This window comes from Fukomys damarensis, unplaced genomic scaffold (genome assembly GCF_012274545.1).
Source record: "Fukomys damarensis isolate Sample0158 unplaced genomic scaffold, DMR_v1.0_HiC HiC_scaffold_14, whole genome shotgun sequence".
Classification (NCBI taxonomy): domain Eukaryota; kingdom Metazoa; phylum Chordata; class Mammalia; order Rodentia; family Bathyergidae; genus Fukomys; species Fukomys damarensis.
The window spans coordinates 67,038,372-67,065,314 of record NW_022900926.1 but is presented as its reverse complement, the minus strand read 5'-3'; the positions used below and the strand labels follow the sequence as shown (position 1 = coordinate 67,065,314).

Below are 26,943 nucleotides of genomic sequence, written 5' to 3'. Positions count from 1 at the left end.
ATGATACCTCTTGGTTCTAATTTTTTCCCCATCCCCTGCCCTCCCTTCAACTCTGCTACCCCTCCCTATTTACAAAGACTTAGAGCCATATTTTTTCATTCTTTGTAGTTTTACAGATTTGACTTATTTTATATATAAATTTGAGTGCATCAAAGTTGTTAAAGACTTACAAATTTTCACAATTTATTGAATTGTTTTGTGTGATTCTGATGTGGATAGCCATATGATTTTGATAATCTTAGTTTTGTTCCCTCTGCTGTATCTTTCTTTTGTCTGATGGCCCCCCAAAAACATCTAGGATGCAGAGAAAAGTGTTCAATAAGATTGTTGATAGTGAGAACCTTTAATGAGTCCCTGATCTTAAAGGGAATTTTCTCAGCATTTTCCGTCATATCAAGTGCTTGTCATAATTTTTGTCCATACCTTTTATCAGAATAAGGAAGTTCTATTCATAGAATAACAGTCACTTTAGTCAATGAATGAAAATTGAATGTCATTAAATATTTTTTTTACATTTGAAGATCTTATTTGAAATTTGTCCAGAATTTTTTTGTCATTTTCTTATGATGCAATGATTCATCAATACACTGAATTTGTTATACCACCAGAAATAGTTTTCTTTTCTAAGCCCTCTTGGGAATCTTTATTCACATTGAAAGGAAAAAACAGAGAAAAATCTAATTTATCAGTTAACATCGTATCTCTTTCCCTTTGTAGCTGAATTTTCCAGAAGAGTCCTCTGTGCTGGATTTTTCGATTCCTCTCTCTCTCTCTGACATATTGTTCCACCCACTGCAGCCTGACCATTCCCTATTGATCCACTCACAAAAACAGCTTTCCCATAGGTTTTAGACCATATCTATATCCATATAGACCACCTCGGGGGTGCTAGAGGCTGTCTTATTAGGATTTCAAGATAATGTTAAGAGCAGTTGAATCACCCCCCTCAGCTTTTATTTCACTAATCGCTGCATGTTTCATCTACATTTACCTCATACCTTATACATCTGGCCATTTAATACAGCTACAGACTCTACTAAAGCAGCTGTATATAGTCTTCCCGTATAAGACTTCATCTTTGGTGTCAACATCATTATCTCTACACTAATGTGCAATATTTAGGGAAAACCTCTATTAAACTTCAGGCCCAATCATCTGTTCAATTATTTGACGTCTTGTAAACTTTAATATTGTGCTAGAAGATAAAACAAAGAGCTAGGGATTTAGCTCTTTAGTTTCCACTGCCTGTCTTGCAAGCATAACGTCCTCAGTTCAAAACCTGGTACAAAAAAAAAAGATATAACAAGTTCTAGTAGCTCAGGGCTTTACACTTTGCCAATGCATTACTTGGTTACATAAAGTCCAGTCAGCTTTAGAAGTGGTTATACAGAGCAACAACCTCTTTCCCACAGAAGCCTGTCATTTAGCACAGACTTCAGGGAAAGAGCCTGAGGCACTCCACTGGACCAGTGGAGTATTTTATACTTGGGTGGGGACAGCAGTGCATATCATACGACCCGTGAGGTACAGTCTAGCTTTGCATCAGAGTGAAAAGCAACAGTACTTATTGATCAGCAAGCAATTCTCTGCCACAGTTTACTCCTCCTTTTAGTTAATAACATTTCATTCATGTGTTCATGCAGAGAAAATATCCTTTTCCTAAGGAAGACATCCCAATTTTTCCCAAGTTGTCATTCAGTCAATCACAGCCACATCTCAAATGCCAAGATGCTATGTGATATGTAACCTAGATGATGTTGTGCCTTGAAGTAAACAATCTATGAAATACAAAGAGTAGTCAGTGGCATCCCACCCAACACACACACACACACACACACACACACATGCTACATACACAGCATACATATCAGGGCCAGCATAGCCTTCATACAAACCCCCTTAAAATAAGGGAAAACAGGAGAGAGCTAACAGACCATAATGAGACCCTGCATAGACATTGGGAAACCCCTCTGAGGGTTTCAGTTCCCTTTATTGGACTCTGAGTCAGGTATCCATTAGGAAGCGCCATTCAGTCTGGAGTGGTGGTGATACATACCTACAACACAGCATTCCTGGAGGCTGAAGCAGTGGGATCAGAAGTGTGAGTGAGTCCTGCCTGAAGATGTGGCTCAGTTGTACAGTGAAAAAAAATAAATAAAATAAATAAAATACAGAACAAAATGTCAACAACAACAAAACCCACTTTCCTCTGGAAGGTTTTTCCTAGGCCACCTTTCTCCATGGCCACATCTGAAGGAGGGTTGAGGTGGTTTGCCCTCCTTGGGGAATACAGAGCTCTCACAGGCCACATTCTGCTCCTCCAGTCTGAGGGATCTATCGAGAGTTATTTTAACGTTTAACATGCACAGATTTCTTTGGAATCAAACTAGCAGTTTCCTTGGGAATATAATCTCTTGAGCACAGGTGAGATTTCTAATCTATTTTCTTTTAGTAACTTTCGTGTGCCAGTATCCACAATAAAAATCCATTTTCTTGATTTAGTTCCTGAGTCTGCCTTAGTTCCTTGCCCCTCACCTCCTACTCTTCCTCACTCATTTAAAGATGTAAGATAAACAATAGGCTAGAATGAAAAACACACTCTCATGCTGGTCTTTACTATAGAGCTGAATCATTAATTTTACATAGAAATACTGAGTCTTTTATAATGTAAGACACTATTCAATCTCATTTCTTCCTGAGACTCAGAGGCAGTCAGCTTGTTCAGTATGAGAGAGGCTTTATTTTCCCTTTCACCAGGTGGACAAACCAAGCACTCTAGTTTCTAGGTGAATTCATGGTTTTACTGTAAACCCCTGCGCAATGCAGTCTGGAGTAACCAACTATTGCTCTAGTGCTTTTCAACCACCTCACCTAGTGCTTTAGATTGAAGGGTTATCGCATCTGCCTTTCAACGTGCACCAAATGATTTGCCACTATACAATTTTTTAAAAAGTTCTCCATCTTTGCAGCTTCCCTCTGACTGCATACTTCAGGATTGTACGACGGCATCATCACCACTTAAAGGTGCTGAGTTTTATACAGAGTAAGCCAGCTCTGGCTACGACCCCTCATCACGTAGCAAATATCAGTCAACTGACCTAAGAGATAATTTCTCACATAAAATTTAATCGAGTAGGGAAGAGTTAGGATGGGACTTGAAATTTAGAGAAAGTTAGGGATCAGTTATTTGGCCTTTCCAAATGCTTCACCGTGTGGCTACACCCTCTTTTAACCTCTCAGATCCTTCTTCATTCATTCTGTTAATTAGCAGAGACCACACCAATACTTTTATTAGCTCATCGTAAGTGTTATGCTCATCACTTCCACTCACACTGTTTCCCAGTCGAGTCTGGGAAACAAGGTAGCTCTGCAGCCAGAAGAAGGGAAACGAGTTCTGTATGTAGCTGGCCTGTCTCTGTCGCAGTGTCTCTGACAAATAATTCAATTGTTGCCCTAAAGCTGATCCTATTTAATTGTTATTAGAACCACACTTTTCTGTATGCTGGACAATTTGGAAAACATCTTTGAGTATGTCAATTATACCTGCCATAAAACAAAGCAGAAACCAATAACTTGAGGGTTGAAATTCATTTGGGAGCACTCTTAAAGAACTCAGGGAGTGAACAATCAATACAAATACACAGTATTAATTTGCCTTCTAGGTCAGGTAACTGGAGCCTGTGACTTTTGGATCCTTTGGTGACTCTTTCTGGAATGCATTGTAAAAGTATGTCACAGGAGAAGAAAGGGTGAAACATTTATTCTTTGGTGTTCCTCCATCCTCTGGCATAACTCTGTAAGCCTTTATTCCTGAACTTTTGTGTACTATATCCATATGAATGCTGGGTGGAGACCTAGCTGCATTTCAGGTATCATAGCTGAAGATTCCTGGGGAGCAGAGAATGAGGAGCACAGTGCAAGGTACAAACATAGTAAAGCACTGCCAAGTTGAAGCTGCTCAAGGCACTTGAGGAAGCATCTGATGGGAAAAAACGAAGGCAAGTCCTTGTCCAGAGGAGGTACAGATTTGAGTAAGGAGGCTCCCCACCTTCCTTCAGGTTGACAGATCCTAGTTTCGTCAGTCTGTCCCTAATCTACAAAAGTAAGAGCTCCATATAGGTCTTTGCTTATGATGGGAGATTGGCCATTCAGTATTATCAGAATCTTGATCAATCAAGGGAAAGGAAATCCATTCTTTTGGGCTCACATGTCCTCCTCATCTTTGCAGAAGAACTACTCTCATCCTTGTACCAGCAAGAGGTGGCTAAAGAGACAGCCTTTGTGATGATCGCTAGTGGGTCTGGTGATGAAAGCCCTTCTCTGTAGTGACTGCTCTTGCCTAGGCATTAATCTAAGATGCAGAAATCAGCCCACTTTATGCCATTAATATAGGTGCTCCCAATTGTCCCTTCCCCTTAGTTGTTGTCCAAAAATCTTCTGGTTTGCTCTTTTCATCCCTCTGCACAAGGAATTTACCACTGCCTGTGAATTTGCTTACAGTATTTCTATTTCCAAACAGAGTAAATAACCAGGGATACTGCTCAATCCTCCGGTGAGGAGAGCCTCTGTCCCAGGCCAACTCTGAGTGCATTTGTGGTGTGCGGCTGCTGACCCTTTGCAGTGAGCATTGGGACACTGTGCTTGGCTTTCTAGGAGCCAATGGTTGGCTTGATCTGATAAGACCTGAGAGGAGCAAGGCCTCCTGATGACCAGTGGCACAGCCTTGATACAGAACCCCCGGGTAGCTGTGCTGCATCTCTCCTATGTGGGCTCAGCAGGGACCCCAAGTACCATCCAGAGAGTGTGAAGGAGATAAAATGCTCATTATATAGTATATATGGGTAACACACTCAGCTTTAAATGCATTGCTCGGCTCTGGATTCAAAACCGCAACATTGGGTTCTATTTGTTTTATTTTACTTTGCAGTGCTCTGTCTGGTTTAGTTTGCCTTTTCTTTTTGTTGTTATTTTGATGCTTTATGAAGATTGTTCTCATGTGTGTGCTGTTACTATGAAGCTTTCCCGGTTGCTTTTTACCCAACTCTACTGAGAACAGTTTTTCCACTATAAATAGAAGACTCGATAATCACAAAGACAACCCCAAACTATAGAGAAGTACTAATGGACACTAAGTTTCGGTTATCAAATCATCAAAAGTAGCTAGAGGGTTTGTCTAAAATAGAGTTATTTAGTTCTAACCTCAATAATGCTAAATCAGTCACCCAAATGTGAAAGTCAAAACTCTGTTATTTTTTTTTAAAGTCATTCAGGTGGTCCTGATTTTAGCCAAAGTTCGGGAACCACTTCTCCCAATCACATGTGGGAAGAAATCCAGTCACCAGCCATAGGTCCCAGAGCCTGTTTTCACTCACACCTCTCAGGGAATGAGAAACGTCTGTCCTGAGAAAAGCAAGACTAATAGAACTAATGCAGCTCCCAGGGTAGCCGACTTTACTCCTGTTCCCCAAAACAACTATTGATCCCCATTAGCCGCTCACCCCTGGATAAGTAGCAATGAAAGCATGAAAGGGTGAATGAAGGAACCAGTGTCTACCATGTTTCTGTGGCAACACAGTCCTTAAAGACCACTGTTTCCCTTTCCCTTAGTAGAACTCTCCTAATAATGCAGTTTTCCTCATAAAATACTCAGTCCTTTATGTTTCCACTCAAGCCGGAATTTTCAGTTCCAATATTTGGGCAAACGAATCAGGAATTTACAAGACCAGGCTGCTATTGCTCACTTTAGTAAGAACATTTTAAGCTTCTTTGATTTACCAACACTTCTCTATCTAGATCTACTTTCAAAAGTCAATAGCAGATATATTTTATAGTTGACCTTCAAGAGACTCTACTCTGTAATAAGCAATGGGCCCTAATATACTTTTGCCCTTAAATGCTTGCATTCTCTGAATGTCCTATAGCCTGCTTGCCCTATAGTCTAATGTAAAAATGACAAGATTGGGCCCAAAAGATTTATAACCTATTGCTTTCTTGGAATATCAATCCAAAAATGCCTGGAAGTGTGTACAGCTTTAAGAAAATATTTCTTTTAATGAGTAACTGCTTTTACCTCTGATTTCTTATTTTTACCACAACTTATTCATCTGCCCACCACTGTTCTGTGATAGATATCAAAATGTTAGCAAGGCTGTTTAGTTCATCCCACTTGTCTGCATTTGAGGGACAGGTACTTCATTTGGCTGATGCACCTCATTTGTCTTACATCTCATCTGTCAATTCCTAGGGAAGGGCTGGACATAGAATAACATCCCATGAGTGAGACTTCCTGTGGAAAATCTTGTAAACATACCTGTATATGCATTAGGGTGCATAACACATAGTTTTATATTTTTCTAAACAACAGAAAATTTAATATTTGCTTTTAGTGAAGCAATTTAAAAAGGGGAAAATAAATTAATAGATGCTTATGTTCACTTTCTAAAATTCTTGTCTTAATATTGTCATGAGAGCACTGGCTGCTTGAGAAAGGTGGCTATGGATGATAAATAAAGCTCGGTACTAGGTGAACTTCAAATGACATTTCCATCACAGAAGTTGCTCCCTCCTTTTCTCTCTCTATCTGTTTCTCTCCGTTACATGTATGCATCTGCACAAACACACATAAGGCCTTCTCTTACAGCCGATGCATATGTTATTATTCCAGGAGTTTTTATGTTAAGTTTTGGCTTTAAATAAATCACTTCATCTAGCCAAAACCACTGACTTTTTCTTGGTTTCCACACAAAACTCTAATTTAAGTCTAGTTTCCTTCAAATTCAGTCCAGGTGCTAGGAAAGCCATTCTGGTTTTTCAGGAACCATTTAACAGGATTTCTCTTCTTTGCATTCATATTTATAACATAGTCTTTAAACAGTCCAGTATTTTGTATTTTCTGGATTAAACTGGCTCCATGGTGAATTTTTAGGTCATCAAATTCATAGACACTTACTTATAAATGTATGTTTTCCTTTTTAGAAATCCATGATTATTCCTTTAGGATCTTGTTTTTCATTGTTTGCAAACTATTTTGAATGCTTAAAAGAACAGACATGTGTATTTAAAGTTATCAATAAAAAGAATAATAAAAACATATAAACCATCTATTTAAAATGAATTTAGTTACCACTCAATGTAGAACTCCATGGTCAATTCTGTAACTTTTAGCTTTTATGCTCTTTAAATTATAGACTTCAAGTCTTGGATATTTCTTGGGTTTATTCCTCTGGGATAAATCAGTGTGTTTAACCTTTATTAGCTTTCAAATCCAAAATATAAACAGAGGCCCTTCTTTCACTTCCCTTCTCTCTCAGGCCAACTCTTGAATTTTGGTCAAAGACTCTGATGCACAATGCCTTGAATATTCAGATGTCCTGTTTGGAAGTTAACAGTCCTCCTAGAGAACACAGCTTGGAGGAGTGATATCGCAATCAAGTCTGAAAGGAAGATTATAGTGATCATCCCTAGCCCTCAATGCTAGCACAAAGATTGCTATGGTTAATTCACACAAAGTATCTGTAACAGTTAAAGCCCAGTAAATAATAACTCCTACTGTAGATTTTGAGGAATTTGGAAAAATCACAGAAACCAGTAGGCTTTGCGTAATCTCTATGGTGTGAAGGATGATGTGGGGAGAAAATTCTGGAATTTCTAAGGTGTCATATTTTCTCAGGATAAGTCACTTCTTAAATAGTGTTATCTCACAATGATTTCACTGCAGATGGACAACTAGGTCTAACCAACCACCTACATCACTATGGATAAGAATCACAAATCTTCTAGATAAAAGGAAGATTCCTCTTCAGCAGGTCTGACTTTTGCATCCATCCCCGAAGAGGCTGATGCTATCTCTTCAGGGATCCTAACTAGTGTAGCAATGACCTAGGTGAATGATTTCCTAGGGATCATTTAAGAAAAATAAAACTAGTATTACCTGGGATATATAAAATAACCGGCTTGCTACTGAAACATAAACAAGATCAATGACTTAATTCATTGTGACAATCCAGTAATCTGTTTTTTGTGGACACTGGCTATATTAGTGTCTGGAAAGTGTTGAAGCAGATGTCCTTATAGTTGACTAAAACTCTTGCACTCTTAAGTCAGTTCAAAGTGGTGGATCTCAAACTTTAGCCACACTGGACTCACCCAGAGGACTTGTTAATGGCATATAATTGGACTCCACCCACCTCTAATGTGTCTCGTTCAGTAGACCTAAGATTTAATTTGTGCATTTGCATTTCCAGCAAGTTCTCAAGTGTACTGGCACTGACGCCCAGTAACCACACTTCAAAAACTCTAGGACGCTGCTTGGTTCTTTCCTGAGACTCCTCTGGGGTCTGAATTATCAAGTGTACACTGTGTACCTCCACAAGGGGAGCTTCAACATTGGTTATTTTCTGATACCATTCCTAGTGTCATGACCCTTAAAACCTTTTAAAACTTGTTACCAAGTCAGTGAGACAAGTTATCATAGCCTTCTATTGATCTTGAACAATAAAACACTCCCAGACTCAATAGCAGGAAGGCACTGCTTTAAAGAATAATGGTGTTACGCCTGTCTTTTTAAGTGCTAAGAAGCTATTACAATACCCTGCATTCATCAATACCAACATCATCATGTCATAAATGGGAAAATGAAGCATCAGATCTGGAAAAATTCCAAAGGGCTCCATAATTTTACCATGCACATTTCACCGATGTGGTGAAAATCAAGAATCAGAAACCATGGGCCCAACATCATCAGTCTCATTTCAGTGTACAGCATAAAATGTTAAGAAAGTACAGTAGTGCTGAACATTCCCTCCACAGTCAATGAAATCAGGCTTGAGATGAAGCATCCCCATCAGCTCAGCAAGATTTCCTGTTTGAATATCTCAAGGGCGGCCGGAGTGTATTTGAGTAAGTCATATTTTCCACAGTAACTTTCACAACTTTAGAAGGCATTTGGTTTCAACTGAAATCTGCAGCAGAACTCTACAGGTAGAAAACTCACAGGCTTTTTCATTCTAGATATCCTGAGCTCTGAAGGTTCACAATGAGAGAGTCCAGCAACTGAAAAGACTATCGGACTTCTTCTCCACCCACGCTGATGGTGGGTACAAGATAATAGTGCAAGGCACCAGTCTAGAATAGCTAGGTGGAGCCCATAGTCTTACCTGGGCATTGAACATTGCATTCAACACTACTTTGGATGGAATGCAATGATTTTTCAAGCACATTATAAACTGCCATAAAGAAACTGAGAAAACAATGAATGATTAATGGCCCAGATCAGGTCTTTACAGCATTGCATTCATATCAATGATATAGACAATGCTTGAAAATAATCCCACCATTTAAATGACTACATTGAAAATGTTCATGGGCTTCCTTTCAACTTTATCTCAACAATGTAAAATTCCAGCATGGAGAAACCTGAAGCTGCATAAGATGAAACATCCTTCAAAGGGAGGATTAATAAGCATCTAAAGATAAATTTTCTCCTCTAAAACTACATGTTGGCTGTGAATGCAAACTGACTTGAAATTTGTTTTCTCAAGGTTCTAAGAAATGGAATGCTAGCTGTACATCAGACATTGTTCCACCCTTTTAGTGCACTTTAATTAATTTAGTTTTCACACTTGAAATAGGTATTCTTTCCTTCTTCAAAAGAAAACTGGGGCACTTAGAAAGATAGTAACTTGTCCAAATCAAACAGAAGACAAATAGAGCCAGAATTTAAACAAGGAGGGTTTTGTTGTTTTGCATTGGAACTCTGACTTTAATCACTATACTACACTTTTCTGATCTAATCATGTCATAATTGTTAATTGATTATAAAGATCACACTTCCCAGGAAATGTACATGCATCTAACAAGAGAATCTGAAAACAGTGTTCCCTGAGTACATTATGAAGGACAAGAGACTAGGTGTGAGTTTTAACCCCACTGGGGGTATAAGAAAGGTCAATTACCCTCTCCATAAACATCAGATTTCCCATAGATTAAATTCTGGTAATGGTCTCTGATATTAAATGTGCTCAACTTTCTTGGGTTGTATGACTGAGACTATGTGTCAGGACTATCTCTGTTCAGTAAACCTTGACACTGCCTTCATGTAGGACCAGCTCTTCCCAGGAAGACAAGAGTAATGGCAACATTTTCCCTTAAAAGATTGCACTGAAATCTGAAGCAATCCTATATCGTTTTTTTCTTAACTTTTGTAAAAATACTCATTCTTTCAAATATCCAAATTGAGATTTTGAGTAAAATGGTTTTCTCTTTTCTTAGATTGCATTTTATTACTTTAATTTCCACATTTTGAATATTTCTATAATGCATCCCATAACAACAGGGCATGTTTCTACATTTCTATGACTTATATGTTTTAATCTATAAACTTGTATGATTTTAAAGCAAGAAACACCATAATTTCCACTGAGAGTATGAGGTTGACTTCTGCCATCTGAAAACCCAACTAGTAGGCGACTATCTGCCACATTGACAGGGCACTGTTGCATATATAGTACACTGTATTACTCTGTAGTAGGGAAAATGAGCTAAATTAATGTGTCTCTCAATGTACTATTGTCGGGACCTGTGGATGAGAAATCTGCCCTAATTTGGGTCATTTAAAATTGGATTGCAGAGGAAGAGACTCAGCTTCTTCTTCTCTCTAAAGATTTGGCTGATACAGGTACCATATCAACCTTTGTTGGCTAAGATTCTGATCAGACACTCTAAGGAATTATCCAGCAGGTTTTAGCTTTGGATCTTTCAAAATTCACTACTCTCTTAAGAGAACAGCCGCGGGAGCCGGGCCCTAAAGACCTAGCCCGTTCCTATGGATACAAATGCTGGCTTTATTTTCACTGCTAGGTTTTCTTGCACACAAAAGTTCTCAATAAAATCCAGCTGGTTCAAATTTTGTCCGCAGACCTGAAACCCAGAAAATTTGGCTGGGCTCCTTATTGTGCAAAAAATGCTTCACATGGCTGTAATCTGGAAATACTAAAATGTACAAACCCCCAACAGAAATGACAGGAGCACAGCTGTCTCCTACCTCCACTTCCTCCTCTCTCTCCCTGCTTCACTCTTACAAGGCGAAGGTATTGTTCAGGGAGAGGGAGAGGAAGACGGTTGCCAGTGAGCATAAAATGTTGTGTGAATCATCCGTGACTACCTTTGTTGTTTGCTCCAGCCAAAAACAAAGATTAAAGAGTTGCCATTGATGACTGAGACAACTCACTTTGGCATCACTGGAGAAAAAAGGAACACATAAGATCATGGATGGAAGTAAAATAACACAATACTGTTACAATTTGAATAGGCTTTAGTATGTGGAAGCATTGGGTTATCTTTTCCATTTTCCATCCTTATGCTTTTGTTGGCTTTATACAATCCCCTTGTTGCCTATAATTGGGATGGAGTTAGTGCCAAAGCTGCATAAAATAAGCAGTCTTTCCTTTATACTTTTGTGCATCATGATTGTGTATGTGAAGTCATAAAAATCATTTATTATGAGCATGTGTATTGCTGGCTTCAAGAGCCAAGTGTTCTTGTGACAACCGTATAATAGCATCAGATGTATTCCCGTAAAACACCATATGCGGGCACTTAATCCTTCCTGCCCTGGCACCTCCATGCTGGGATATTATCTTAAAGAGGCACTCCTCAGAAAAAAACTTTCTTGCTTCTCATCTCCCTTCGATGAGATCTGTGAGCAACAAGTAAGAGCTCATTGGTGATGGTGGAGAGATCATTGTCTTTAGTGTCATCATTTCAAATCTTCTAACATTCTCTTCCTGGCTGCTTGAAAATCCTTTACAATATTGCAAATATTAGCAAATATTCTCTCAGTCGAAAGGCTGTGAGAATGCTCTAAAATCACCTTGATGCCTAGCAAACTATAAAAATGAGGAAAACCATTTTTATTCTCCTCCCTCATTACTCTTTGGAAAGCATCTACATAGGGCATGTGTTACAAATCAGAGAAGCCAAATCAGTTTTCAAACTAGATAAAATAACGTGGGTGGAAGAAAGCTGCTTCTTGGCATCTGTGACCACTTAGGGATGCTTTCTTTGCCTGTTGTTCCTGTGACAGAGATTGTTCCTGTTTGTCTCTTTCCTTCCTGTTGCTTAGGGGTGAAAGGGTTTCCTCCTTTTGCCACGGAGGCTGCCTCTGTTTTCACAACCACCACTGTACGTTGCGTTTGCCACGATTCTGGGTCTGATGTTCTAGGGCTGCGTCAGCGCCTGTGACAGGGACACTCACTGTGGGCATGTGAGAGGATCTTACAGAATATCTCAGTTGTGAAAACAAAAGTCAAATGGGAAGGGGACCGAGAGATGGAGGGAACGGGGAGAGGTGGGAGAGAAAGGAGATAAAAAAAAAAGAACTAAAATGTATTGGAACATGTACCAGCTCGTTATAAATGTAGTCATTATGGACTGCAGACATGTACTGATAAAATACATAGTTAATTTTATTAAGAGGGAGAAAAGGTCAGGGAACATGAAGGTCTCGATTGTACGTCTGCTTAGCTGGGAGGCAAAGCAATCCGAAAGGTGGAAAGGCGTGTAAACCAGTGTGCAGAGCTCTTGTAAAGGGGCGGCCTGTCCCGATGACGCACTGCGGTGCCTCACTGGGATGTGCAGAGAAATAGGCTGCTGGTGTGACTCAGGTTTTCAGGCCAGTCCCTGGATTTCTATTCACTCTCTTCCTACTATAACACAATCTAAAACTCCCAGTGATATTTTTGTTTAAACTACATATGGTAGCTATTACCTTGAAAACGCACCCTAAGCACATGTCTACAATCCCAATAGCTACTCCAACACTTCTACGCGGCTGCTTCTACCAATCAGTTTCTCTCACTGTTTGGCCCACAGGTCCAGTCTGGCACCCTTTCCATACTGCAAATATTGTTGCTTTTAATTGTTCTTGTTCTTTTAACACTGCCAGGCAGCTATCTGAAAAGGAACTTTTAAAGTGGTAACATCTCTTACTGACTCAATTTTTTTTCAATTGATAAAACTGACTTAGCTGTTATCATCCTTGTATCTTGTTGTTTGCCATTAATCACTTATTTTGAAAGGCCTGTTTCAATTCAGTGTAACTCTTGCTCACCCTGCTTGTCCCTTGTATCCTCCTTTGTTAAGAACTTCTGTTGTATTAGTCTATGGTATGGGCTTTACCCTCGGATTCTCACCTCCAGAATCATATATTTCCTTTTGTCTACCTGGTTCTCCACCCTGAGTATAAATCTAAAGTATCAGCAGAGATTTTCAAAATTATGAATGCCCAATGTTTTACCTCCACTTTTCCCTTGGCCTATTATATCAAAGCCTAGAATGATAGGAATTATGAAGCTTTAACAGTAAATGCTCTATAGTTGATAGTAATACGTAATCACTGTCAAGATATACTTTTCTAATTAAAAAATGAGAGTGTGTGCCTACCTTCTGTGAGATAACTTTCTGCCTTGAGTCATTTATACCTCATGATTATCATCATTATCCTGATTTAGTAGACTAGGAAATTGGAGCACAGAAGACTTTAGGGAAAAAACAAAAAAGGAAATGTAGTCCAAGTTAAACATTAGCATGTTTTAGCACCGGTTCTTGAATCCATGGCTGCTAGCCAAAGTCTGGTCTCTTTCCATTATTTTATCCCACTGCTCGCTGTACTGTAGTGTCTGTATTTACCACTAAACTATTTTTTATCTCTAATTTTCATTATGTCTTTGTAGACTAAAGTAAAGGAACAAAGCAGCTGATAAAATCCATATTTACGAAAGCACTAATATTTTGTATTTTAATGCAACCTAAAAATGTTCATGATTAATAATAATGTGGTCCTAAATTGGAATATAATTTTAACCCCAGTAGAGATAATGATGCCACCCTTAATGCTTCACTTATTTTTGAGAATAAGCTGAGCCTGACACTAGCATAGTTCTACAGCAAATGAGGAGAGACTGCACTGAATGCGTATTCCAAGCTGGGAGGAAAACTATTCCTGCTGTAACAATGGAAACATTCTTCAAAGCTCTCCCCACATCTCTCCAAGTCCACTCTGCTCCTTTTCACTTTGCTTTAAACAATATTATAGTCTGAGTCTTAGATGCCCCTCCAAAGTCCGTATGCTAAAGGACTGAGGAGTAGCCTCTGGCACTGTTGGAGGTTGTAAGGCCTTCAGAAGGTTGGTCCCTGAGGGGTGAAGTTAGATCACTTAAAGTGTGCCCATAAAGGGGGTATTGGGACATGTGTTTCTCTCCTTCTTTGCTTTCTGAGCTGAGCAGCTTTCCTCTGCTACATGTTACCCACCAGGACATACTGTACTTTGCAGGCATACACCCAAAATCACAAAGTCAAATAACTATGGACCGAACTCTCCAAAATCATGAGCCAAAGCAAAGATTTCCTCCTGTTAAATTGATTTTCTAAGGTGATTCGTCACAGCAACAGAAAGCTGATATTATAAACACCTTTCACTTTTTCCTTCTCCTGCCCCCTACAGTTCAACTGACAGACGTGGGAGGAGAGCCAAGAGTTTATCAAGCACCTACCCCCGGTCAACAGTTTTCATTTGTGGTGAATAATTACCCCTGAATTCATCAGTTTTTGCTAAGTTGTGCAGTAGCACACAGTTGCAAAATTTTGGTGGCTCCCGTTTCTAGAATGTGTTCTGAACACACCATTCTTATGGCAGTGGCACCAAAACAAGCAGCAGAATCACTTCTCGCTTCTGCTTGCTTGTGATGCACATTTCCTCTGCTCTCATGCGTTAGTGACACTAGTCCTGGTCAAGCAGCCCCCTATCACTGACAGTGCTGCTCCAACCCACAGGACGCCAAGCAGGGGTGTATGTTGCTTTACATTGAAAGAGTAGTGAATCCTCCTTGCAAATAGTGTGGTTGGTCCCAGTTTTCTATCTACACAGAGCAACGTGAGACTTGGAGAGTGAATTAGCCATCGAGGCTTAAAGCATGCAGTCCTTGGGGGCTCCTCTAAGGCTGTAGATCAGCTCTTTGATTCCACAGCCAATGCTATGTCCTGTTTGTAGCTACGTTTCTGGTGGGAGATGACACAGTTGTCTGCTCTTTTGTTCTTTTGTCTTCACACCAAACCTTTTACCTAACCTTCTCCATTTTCCATATCAAATAAAATTTTATAATACTTAACTACGGCAACATTTATGAAGCACTTATTTTGTTCCAAACACTGTTCTAAGCTCCCTTTGTACCTTATCTTACTTGATTTGTACAGTAACTTTTGTGCTAGATATGATCTCCTTTTAGAGATGAGGGGACACATTCTCCGTCATTACCTTGAAATGACCGGGCTAGTTCAAGGCAAAGGTGCCTTTTAACCCATACTTTGTTGTAGCACTTCTGTTGTTACACTCTCATCATTCGCTTTTGACAAAGACCTTTGTTTTAAATGCTTCTGTTCTCTCTCTCTCCTCCTCCATTTTCTATCACCTATCTGCAGTTTTTGTCTTCTCGCCCCCTCATATCTGGGTACACCCTCGTTGGAATTCAAACTGTCAAACTCTCCAATGCCATGTGACTCAGCTTTCAAACTGTGCCTTGATCGTGGAATTTCTGTGCTCAGGATCATCCACGTGGTTTCTAAGGACACTCGCATTGCAAGTCTGTCTTATTCCCTAGGCTTCTCCCAAGCCACAGGGCGAAAGATCTGCCAGGCTCCCAGGGACACCGGTCAAGGGAAATTGTGGTGCCAGGTACTTGCATATGGGTGTGCTCCATAGAGGTCAGGAACTATGAGTTAGTGCTTCCATTCATGGGCACAGAATGTTGTTAGTATGGTGTCCTCTGTCTTTTAACTGACTAGTTAAAAAGAAGAATTTTCCATAAGCATCCTAGGCATACACAAAATATATATGCTTACCCACCAGTCATATGGTTTCCGAGATACATGCCCTGCGGAAAAGAAATGTAGGCATTGTGTTCCAAACTGATATATTAATGAATGGAAAGCTCTTGCACTAAATACAAAATCATATAAGTAATTTGTCTTACACAGAATCTTCCAAAGCCATTTGATTATGGCATCTTTTATTTGCTTAAAGCATAAAGCTGTCACATAGAATAGTTTTCCATGGGAAAACATTTAGAAGAATCTGTTTCTCCTAAAATACTTGAATTTACTCAGTCCTCCTAAAATTGGGTTTTAAAAATAAAACTAACAGAGAGTTCTACTCTTGCAAAATAACTGGGGAAGAGCTACCCAAGAAAGTGGTCTTTAGGTGAACACTTGAGGAAAAACAATTCTACTCTAGGAAACGGCAATAGCAAGGGCTCCGACAACTAAGAAAAGTCTTAGGATGTTGGATAAACTGGAAGGAAGGGTGGGAGGTGGAAGAGTTTTCAGTGGCTATAACAAAATTGGCAAAGATAAATGTACAGTACTGGAGAGGTCATCTAGGATCTTCTAGACAGGGTCAAGTCCTTAGGTTTTCATTTTAAGTTCATTTCAAAATCTTTCAAGGATTTTAAATAGGGAAGGTACACTGTTTAATGTGGGATTTTAATAGATCACTCTGATTGCTATTGATTTGTGAGAGCTAAGAATCAGAATAAGAAGATAACTTGAGAATAGTGCAGTACTTATCAAAACAGTTCTGATGGAGTATATTTATGGCTTTAACTAGTTCAATGGAGATAGCAGTGGAAAAAGAATGAAGATTTTATATATATATATATATGGGTTGATCATGTTCAAGGCCCTCATTTCAAACCCCAGGGCTAATTAAAATGAAGCATATATGTGATTGAGTTAAGGAAAAAAAATCAAGGATTATTTCCAGGTTAATTGAATGATATGGGTGTTTTATCATTTAATGAAGCATATATGTGATTGAGTTAAGGAAAAAAAATCAAGGATTATTTCCAGGTTAATTGAATGATATGGGTGTATTTTATCATTTACTTAGATGAGAATTAATTTAATTACAGGACATTTAAATTGAGTTTGTCACTTATTAAAGTTGAAATAGTTTTGCAATACTCAAGCAAAGATAGCAAGAAGGTAGCTGGATATAAATCTGTATTTCATTTAAAACCATTGGAAAATTGAGGTCACTTTGTGAAATTATTAGATTTCTACTTATTAAAGGAGAAGAGAGAGCAGGACCAAATTAGTAACACGCCAGACTTAGAAGTTGGACTTGGTGGGAGGATCCAATAAGTAAAAGTAAACCAAAATGGCCAAATTGGTCTGAGATGACCTTGAAAGGATACTCCCAGGGCACAGTGTTGGGGGAGCTGTTTGATGTGTTTAGTGAAATACAGTGAGGAAGGGAGACAACTCTCACAGCACTGGCTAGTGAAGAATGGTCACCAGAGACCACTGTACTACGAACCCTTTTATTAGAGCAGTGTGGGAGCCTCTCAGCATGCACCAAATGCCAGAGTGCACATGGGAGGAAGGTAGGGTATCAGTATGTGATCTCAGACATGCTCTGTGAGGCGGTCTTTAGGAGGAAGCAACAGCAAGGGCAACAAACCTGGTGTTTAAAACACTGGAAAATCATGCGTGGACTGCCTTTTAATGTCCAGTATTTGTCAACAATAAGTGCTCACTGTTCAAAGACAGGAAAGTTGGAAGAAAGGAAAGAGAGGGGAAAGTGAAAGAGAAAAGGAACTACTAGCAAATATAGTAAATTCTTTCTTTTCTCCTTGCTTTCATTTCCATTCTCATTGTAATTGTGCACTCTTGCCCAAGGAGGTCCCAAAGAGCTGTTAGTTGGATATTAATTTTAGCAGTGGCTTTAATCCTCAAAACAATCTCGTAAACATAGGCATTACTACTTTCATTTTTCAATGCAAAAACAGGAACACAAGCAATTCCTCAAATTCATCACTCTTCTTAGGTATCACTAATCCAATGCCCAATCCGTTGCTTATTTTTTGCCTCCAAGTAAACAGATTCATCGAATTAATCTCCAGGAAAGAAAATTGCTTAATAAATATGTATTGATCAAGTAGGCCTATGTGTTGCTGAGGGGACACTGGGTTTATACCTTAGACGTGGTGAAAGATATGGGAATTATGGGAAGACACTTGACTAATATCTGTCAAAAATAAAACCAAATAAAATATAATCATATATGACACATTAACAGATGTGCCATGGGAGAAATGTGACAAAACATACTCTTTGGCCACTAGAAGATTCACAGACCTGGCTTAGTGATAGGCTAGTTCTATTATAAATTAGACCCAATGCTTGGAGTCAGAAAGACTGCTGAATAAAAAGAATCAAAAGCATAATTCACACTTTCACATGTGATTTCCCTTGCAGATCTGCAAATCTATATACAAGAAAGAGATACTGCACTATCTATATTTTTCCTATTTAAAAGTGCAATAGCTTACAAAACTCTCTTCAACCGCTCATGGTTCCAGATGACCATGAAGACTTTGCAGAATGCCTAAATTTATTTTCTTTCCCCCATTCTCAGACCACTGAAAACAATCATGTAAGCCAGCAAGGTAAAATCACATGTTTCCAAATTGGTGATAATTTCAGCTTCAAATAGAGATATCAGAAACCTATCTGGACAATGATACTGTCATTTATAGATTTTTTTCATGAGAATCAATCATATGTTAAGAACCTCAAAATAATTTTTAAAGTTATAAAATATAGAAGAAACTATTTCTTTCCTTATCTTCTATTTTTTTCTTCCATATAATAAGCTTCCTAATATTTGTATCATAGAAGGTAAAAATTACTACTCTATTCTGGGAAAATATGTTTCCTCATTTAACTCATTCTAGATAGAGGCAGTTTTTTTTTTTTTTTTTTTAAGATGAGTCTTCCCTGTTATGTTTTAATTAAAATAACATGAAATGAAGTTCTACAAATTTGCAGTTTAATTTCAGACGATCATATTTCATAAATTTTAAATCATTTTTTAATCTTATGCATTATAATTTTACAGTGCATGTATCATCCCATGTAAATTATACAAACCAGAATTGAAGTTTTTTTCAACTCCCAGTCATTGTTGAAGAATCTTGAAAGAAAAAATAAATTGAAATGTTGACATCTATTTTGCCCATTTAGAGAGAATACTATTTAAATTTGTTCTTAAAGTGAGGTTGAAATTAATCTCGATTTCCCATTAAATGTACAGGGATTTTAATATACAGCTCATAACAGTCTTTAATTTCTGTAGGATATAAGTCAAAATAAACAAGTTACTGGCATGTTTATCTATAAATGCAGCAGATGGTGTGGGGCTGAGGTTAATTATCAACTGCCGACTTTAATTTCATGGTTATAAAACACTATAAACCTTACTATTTATAAAGGCAGGGAGAATCTCCAATGGGCTTCAGTAGTCAAAACCCTCAGTAATATTAGTCTCCCTGACTGATATTTGGTATTCTCCTAGGGTACAATATTTAAGATTGTGGAGTGATTGCTAGACACATTCAGATTTTCACTGGGATCATTACTAGCATTCCTGGCATTGATCTATTACAACTTGGTTAATGGGTTCCATGTGAGTTGAATTTAGTGAATGAGATGATTCTTTCTAAACTTTTCTAGGTGAATATTTAACAATTATTGTTGGCAGTTACATATGCAAAATATGAGCCTAATTTGTTATTAATACTTTCTAATGCAGATATAAAGCAAATTGTGATATTAATCAGACTAAATATACTTAAAGAATTTCAGGAAGGAAATACATAACATCATTTGAATAATGAGTCAACCTATGTGTATCATATATATTTATAGTTAGGTCACAAATCTGCCTAAAACTTCATAAAATCCCATATACTTTAAAGAGAAGTGAAACTATTCTTCATTCTTTGAATTGTTTTAAACATAGTATTGTAAATTCAGTATTTTATTATGGTAATATATTTCACTAAATATATATGTCTTACTTGTTTAAAATTAATTCTTCCCCAATAAGCCATCATAAAAACAATATTACTTGAAATTACTCAATATTTTCATTCTAACCATACAGTTGAAAAAGTGAAAAAAATTCACAAGCTCTACTTCACATATTTATTTTATTTGGTACTAGAGTTTGAACCCAGAGCAGTCGCACTGAGCTACATCCCCAGCCTTTTCTATTTTTTTGACAAAGGGTCTCATTAAGTCAGTCACTAAGTTGCCTGGGTTGGCCTTAAAGTTCCTGTACTTGTGCCTCAGCCTCCCTTACTTTTATATTCTGCAGAGTTTGATTTTTCCAGTGTCTAAGAAGGAGAAGCTTCTCAAACATAGGATAATAACTTACTATGCAACTTGCAGGTTAAAACATTTGAAGCTAAAAATGTTTGAACTGTTCCAGTTTTAGGAGTGTGAGGCAAACTCCCTAACCATGGAGCTACAACTACAGCCCCAAGTTTTCTATGACTCGCTTTTTTTTTTTCTTTTTTTTTTTTTTGGTATCGGAGATTGAACTCGGGTCCTTACGCTTGCAAGGCAGGCCACAGAACCACTGAGCTAAATCCCCAGTGCTCTGTGACTTGCTATTAACTTTGCTAGTTCTTGTGCTGGGGTGCTTCTCCACAACCACCCTGAAAGCTGTATCTCTGAAACTCCAGTCTGTCCACTGAGTATTCTTTACCCAGAGCTCAGACTGTGATTTCCAGGGTCCTAGAAGCAGACTTGTGCACAACAGTGGCCCTGGGTAGAGAGAGGACTGGAGTGCACCTTCCGAAATGTCTTCCCATCACCCTTTCTGTTATTATTGTTACCTATTATTACCAGAAATAATATCCTGATTCTTGATGTCTTAGTCACTTTCCCCATAGCTGGGACAAATACCTGATACCCACAATTCTGTGGTGAGGTTTATTTTGGCTCATGGTTATAGCCCACAGTCAGCTTTCTCCAAGGCCCAATGGCATGGCAGAAGGCACAGCAAAGGAACAGTCACTTAAGTCATGGTGACCAAGAAGCAGAGACAGAAGCAAGAGGCTCAGGAGGTAGATACCCACTTTCAGATCTCACCTCCAGGGAGTCGCCTCCTCCTACTGGGAGCCACCTCCAACAGCAAGCCAACTCTCTGCACCCCACAATTTTACCACCTTCAAAAAGCCATGCCTATGAGGCCTTTTGGGGCTGCTCTAAATCTAAAGAATGACGCTCGGTGTACTCATTTCTGTAAGCACTGTACACTGATATCTCACTTTCCAGGTGTACAAGCTCATGAAACAACTAAATTGCAAAACTTCTCTCAAGTGGAGAATTCTCCACATTTATTTTCTTTCTTTTTTAATGCCTCCAAACTAATTGGAATCGTTATCATCATCAAAGAAATTGGTTATTAGGTATTGGTTACATTTCACATTTGGATTTATGACAGATTGAGTCAAAACTAGGGATGATTTTTCTTACCTATAAAAACAAACTAACCCTGCCTCACAAGCGCAAGACCCTAAGTTTGATCCCTGGTACCAAAAGAAACAAACAAAAACAAAAACAACTAAAATAAATCTACCAATCAAGTTTTAAGATTATGTCACTTTTTCCTTGAATTAGAAAAGCCAGAGGAAAGAACACATCTCTACAAGGAAAGATTTCTTTTTAAAACCTGGTCAGTAGGAAGCAAGACTTTTAAATTGGGGAGATACTGGAAAGTACTGGGAGTGGTTTCCACAGAAGCATGGCCAGGAAGACCTGAGCCTTGGGATGGTTAGGACTGCATCTTCCAAAGGATAAAATATCGGGTTTTTGTTTTATTTTTTGCTTTTTTATTCTATGAAAAAATAAAGCAAAATGATAAGAGAATGATAATACGTAATAGATGCTGAGTTGTTGTATTCAAAGTAGTTAGGTTTTAATGGTAGAAATGAAGGTCTGTCTGGCGGAGTTGACAAGACTGAACAGCAGGAAATAAACAAAATTGGGCTTTATCTTGTGGAATGTTTGGGTTAGGAAATGTGCTTTGTGGGAACTCTCTTGGACAATGGGTCACAGGAAAATGAGAGATCGTCAAATGCACATGAAACAAAGCACTTTTAAAAAGGAGGAATATTTCCCAGTATCTTAATGGGTACCTTATTGTCACATTTTGTTTTTCCAGTCTATATATAAGGTACAATGAGTTATCTTGTAAAATATCTTTTACTAATCATGGCTTGAAAAAACCATTTCTGTAAGGAAATTATATCATAAAAGAAGAAACTGCTGTTAAAATTTTAAGGATCTTCTGCCTCCGTGAAAATTTATAAATTAAAATAGAGTCATAGAAATAAATCCTTATTATAATGTAGCATTAAGCAAGTAACTCAAGGGATGAAAGTAACATGTGGAATTTTCATACTTTTATCTCACTACTATCATTTTTTTCAGACTATCCAATCCTGTCTAACGTCAAAGGCATTGCACTGTATAAAAGAAAACATGCAAAAGAAATCACTCTAAATGGATTATCATCTCCCATCAATGGTCAGTGCCGAGTCTATCCTATGTGATATTTCTATTACTTATTCCCTCTAAAACTCCAGTGACCTTGTTTTAAATCTTCTCTTCCTAGGAGAGGTAATCTATGCCATCATGTGCATGTCAGCCACCTGCGGAGTCCTTCTCATTATCGTGCTCAAACTGAGGTAATGATGGAACTCAGAAGGGAAGGGCTGTGAAGGAGTTGGTTGGCCTTGTTCAAACTCATGTCACTGTGGCTTGGCTCAAGAGTGGTCTGAGCATGAAAGCTGCTCCTTGAAGACATGCTAAGTCAGCCTCTCTGCTGGAGAGGCCCAGGGAGATATTGCCCTCAGTGGGCAAATGTAAGGGAAATGCAGTCACAGGGAGTATTTTCTGTTGTGATTTACAAGCACACAGATTTGCATGTTGCTTCTGATTGAACTGTTACCTACCAGCCTTTCCTCTTGATTTTCCTGCAAAATCCAGCTTGATTTTTGCTATATTCCTTCTTCAGTTTATTCACAGTGCTGATAACTCACACAAGTGAACTGTTGCACGCGTTGCACAGTTCATATTTACTTGAAGATTTATTCTTCACACTCACATTTTATATGCTAATGCATTTCTACAAACTTTGGTATGCAATTACTCAAAGATATACTTAAGGAGGTTGCATCACCGCATACCAACAGCAATGCATTCATTACCTATGCACCAGACATTAATTTCCTCTTTCCAAACCCTTCTTCTTCACTGCCTTCCTCACTGGGATGCAGCAATGCTCCTGCAAGCATGTGAGACTTTAACATCAATGGCATTCTCAACATCCAGATTTCTAAAATCTGGGGTTTAAAATATTTTAAAATGTTTCGTATTGACAAACAGATTAAGATTGCAATTGTTTACCTTTAAATTTTTAAAACCTCAGATTTAAATATCGACCACCTTCATTTGCTTATTCATTATATACATAGTACCTCGGTTCAGGAACTCAGTTCTTTCCATGATCCTGGTCAAAAACTGAACTAGACAAGAAGTGAATCAAATTTTCCCATAAAGTCAACACTGAGCTTAACCATCAAATTTGATTTGGTTCTTGTCCAACTTGGATTGTGACCAGAATCGTGCAAAGAATCAAATGTGTGAACCGAAGTACCACTCACTTCTAGCTATATGCATGATGTATCATAAATGTTAATGCAGGAATATATTTCTAAGTGTGTAACCTTCCTTAAGTACATAAGACATAAACTATATTAGTCAGATTGGGAATAGAGAGAAACAGAACAACTGGATATTTGTCTTATGACATCTGACACCTACAAAGACTGATTCAGTATATGTATGTACACACATTGCTCCTTGAGACAAAAATCTAAGACTTACAGGCCCTGACAACCAGGCAGATGCAGAGAAAGACAGGAGTGGGGTGTCTGCAATAGCAAGGGATGATGTACATAATTACCACATTCTCTGCATAGGGGCATTTAAATTTACTAATTTTTAAACATTACACATTTAAAGAAAACAAGTCCACTTGTTAGATCCAAGCTTTCTAAATGTTTAATTTTGGTTACCAAAACCAGTACCAAACAAAAAGAACTGCTTTCCTCTAAAGCCTTAAAACTTGTATGAGAAGTTATCCCATGGGTTTCAACACAGAGTTTGAAGGCCAAATAATTAGGCTCCATTTCAAAGGATGAAAAGTAACATTAATAATTTATTAAACTTTCCTTTATAGTCCTCCACATATCCAAGGGCACTGTTAAGTTATTCTGCTTTCCTAACAGAGTATATGATTGTGTTTCTCAGAAACCAGAAGGCCCTGCAAAAAACCTTACACTAATGGTTGTTGACATTTACTTCTCAGCCATGCACATAATGTACAAAGTTCACGTCTGCCAAATGGGCCTGTGAGGCTTTCTCGATAGTGTTGTGCAACAGGTCGATAACATGCAGGTTGTCCTGGATTCCCGGCACATCTGCCATGTCGCTCTTTCTTTCTTGCCTTGGGAAGCATATCACTCATCTGGTAACAATCAGAGCATTGCTACTATTACAGACAAAAGTCGTGGATTTGCTCTACAATGGACTAAATGATTCATACTGTTAAGTGACTGCATTTAGTTGAAGATTATCTTTCATATAATTTTAAATTAATTGTAACATAGTCTGGTATGACCTGCTGTTAGGTAAATAGCAAAGTAAAAGCCATCTTGGAAAGAACAAACAAAAGCATGAGCAGCAGCAGAGCAGCGGCCCTCCACATCTGGAGGCAGAATATCCCCAGTGAGTTTCAGGCCTCATTCATGTCTCTGCTGGTTGAGTCCATTTCATGTGCATACGAACCTTAAATAAGAATTTCCTGGCCTGCCAAATTGAAAGAGCCTTAAATCTTCAATTAAATCTGCACAGAAACCAAGAAAAGCTTAAATATTTGATTCATTGTTTTTTGGGTTTTGGTTTGCTTGTTTGTTTGTTTGTTTTGTATTTTTTGTTTGTTTGTTTGTTTGTTTTTGGTACCAGGGATTGAACTCAGGTCCTTGCACTTGCAAGGCAGCTGGTGGAACCACTGAGCAAACTCCCCAGCCCATAAGCTTAAATATTTGAGAAAATCAAGGAATATATAAAAATAGCATTTGGAAATCATGTAGGGTTCCACAGTATGTAGTAGAATATCCTACTTTTGGGATTCTACATCCAGAAACTTGATTTCCAGCCCCCAGACTCCAAACAAGAGTATAAGCACACACAAGGACATTTGTGAAATACTTGAAATAACCTATTGCTAACTTTCCTTTGCTTTTATATAGAATGTCCAGAACTTCAAGTCAAACAAGAGATCCCTCACCAATCCAAATACCTGGAGGAGTCATCATTCACTGAGAGTCATGGATAATTCCCTATCACTTTTTTTTTTTTTAAGCAAGGTCTTATAGCCAGTCCACATAGTATCGCTTGCATCATTAATAATGAAATGTCTAGGGTGCATTTAATGATATTAGGCCATTAAATATAATAATGCAAGGTATAGCAATATGGCATGTGGATTATAGAATCATTGTTTTTCTTAAGAAAATATTCAAGCAAACAAATATAGAGTTATTTTTTATAATACTAAATTTTCATTGAAGACAAAGAATTTTATCAAAAGTTACAGTTCTTTTCATTTTGCATATAAATCCTTATAATACCTACTTGCATCATAACTTGAAATTATAGTTAGTTTTTTCTTATCAGTTTTGTAGGTTTTTGATTAACTTTTATAAATAGGAATGTTAATAGGATATGTCCACCATGTTATTTTCATATTCTTACCTATTTTCAAATCATTAACTATATGATTAGCATTGACTCCAAGTTCCTAAATATGTTTGGTTAGATGATGAGTTTTAATAGTCAAAAATAGTATCTTTGGATTTTTGTAATTAGAATACAGTTGAATTTTATTTTTTGACATGATGTCTTCATACCCATAATCATAAAAAGCTGCATTAACTGAGAAGTCAATGTACATTTCAGTAATGATATATTGTTTATCAGTTGAACTTTTCTGTGCTAGATATTATGAATTTGTATACTAATAAAGTAACATCTACTTACTATTTTTTATATTGTTTCTAAACTGTTACTTTTGGCCTCACTTGACTTCAAATATAGTCATAATTCAAAAATCATATAAAAGATGTTCTTTAGCTAAATTATCTCTCTATAAATTATATAATACATTCATGCATGTATTATATAAGACATGTATGTATGCTGTTCTGTAATTCTATCAGTACCCACTGCTCAGAATATGCTTGTATTATCTATGGTAACACAAAGACAAAATGGTCTATAGCTTGAACATATCCTATTAATAATTATTGACATATTACAATTAAAGGTCAAATATTTCTGCATCTTTAGCCTCACTTCTATTAATATTCATACTCACTACATTTGAGATTAATTTATCTAGCATTAAATGCAACTGGAAGTTAACTTTTGGCTGTTTTTACTCAGAGCAGATGAAAAACTATCCTTTACTGTTTAAAACAGAGAAAGAAAAGTTGGTGAGTCCCCCAGGAGCTCTCCACCTTCCAGTGGCTATGAGCTTAGTGCGAAGGGGAAACAGGGGTTTCTACCTCCAGATTCGCACCAATGAATCTGCCCTTGTGTTGTCTGGAAATCTGAGAAAAGAAGTCCAGTTGCTGTGAGAAATCTGTTTGTACTGAACAGAGCAAAAGAGAACAGAGTGAGCAATAGGTGGCCTCCCTAGATGACAGAATCTCACCTCCTGGTCCAGCCGGAATAAGGAGGAGGATGGACAGAAGGAGGACTCAGCATGGAGCACCCACGGAGCACCAACGTCACTAGTCTAGAGCAGAGAGTCCTAACTGAGACAAGCAGAACACAAAACCGACAGACTCGAGGACTAAATCACTGCAGGTTCTTAAAGCCCAGGCTAAAAGTCAACACAAGTGTGCCTGTGGGTCCTTCAAGACATGGCCTATCCACTCCTCATCATTTACCCATCTGCCCCTGTGAACT

At 38.0% G+C, this 26,943-nt stretch overlaps 1 protein-coding gene across 1 annotated transcript in view; it reads left to right on the top strand.

Annotated features, from left to right (window-relative positions):
- Gfral (GDNF family receptor alpha like) overlaps positions 1-25,293 on the top strand; it is a 56,965-nt gene extending 31,672 nt beyond the window's left edge. Inside the window, exons 7-9 of the mRNA XM_010628954.1 lie at positions 22,336-22,431; positions 22,520-22,592; positions 25,221-25,293. Of these exons, the coding sequence (XP_010627256.1) occupies positions 22,336-22,431; positions 22,520-22,592; positions 25,221-25,293 (242 nt within the window). The remainder of the gene's footprint in view (positions 1-22,335; positions 22,432-22,519; positions 22,593-25,220) is intronic.
- The last annotated feature ends 1,650 nt before the right edge of the window (positions 25,294-26,943 follow it).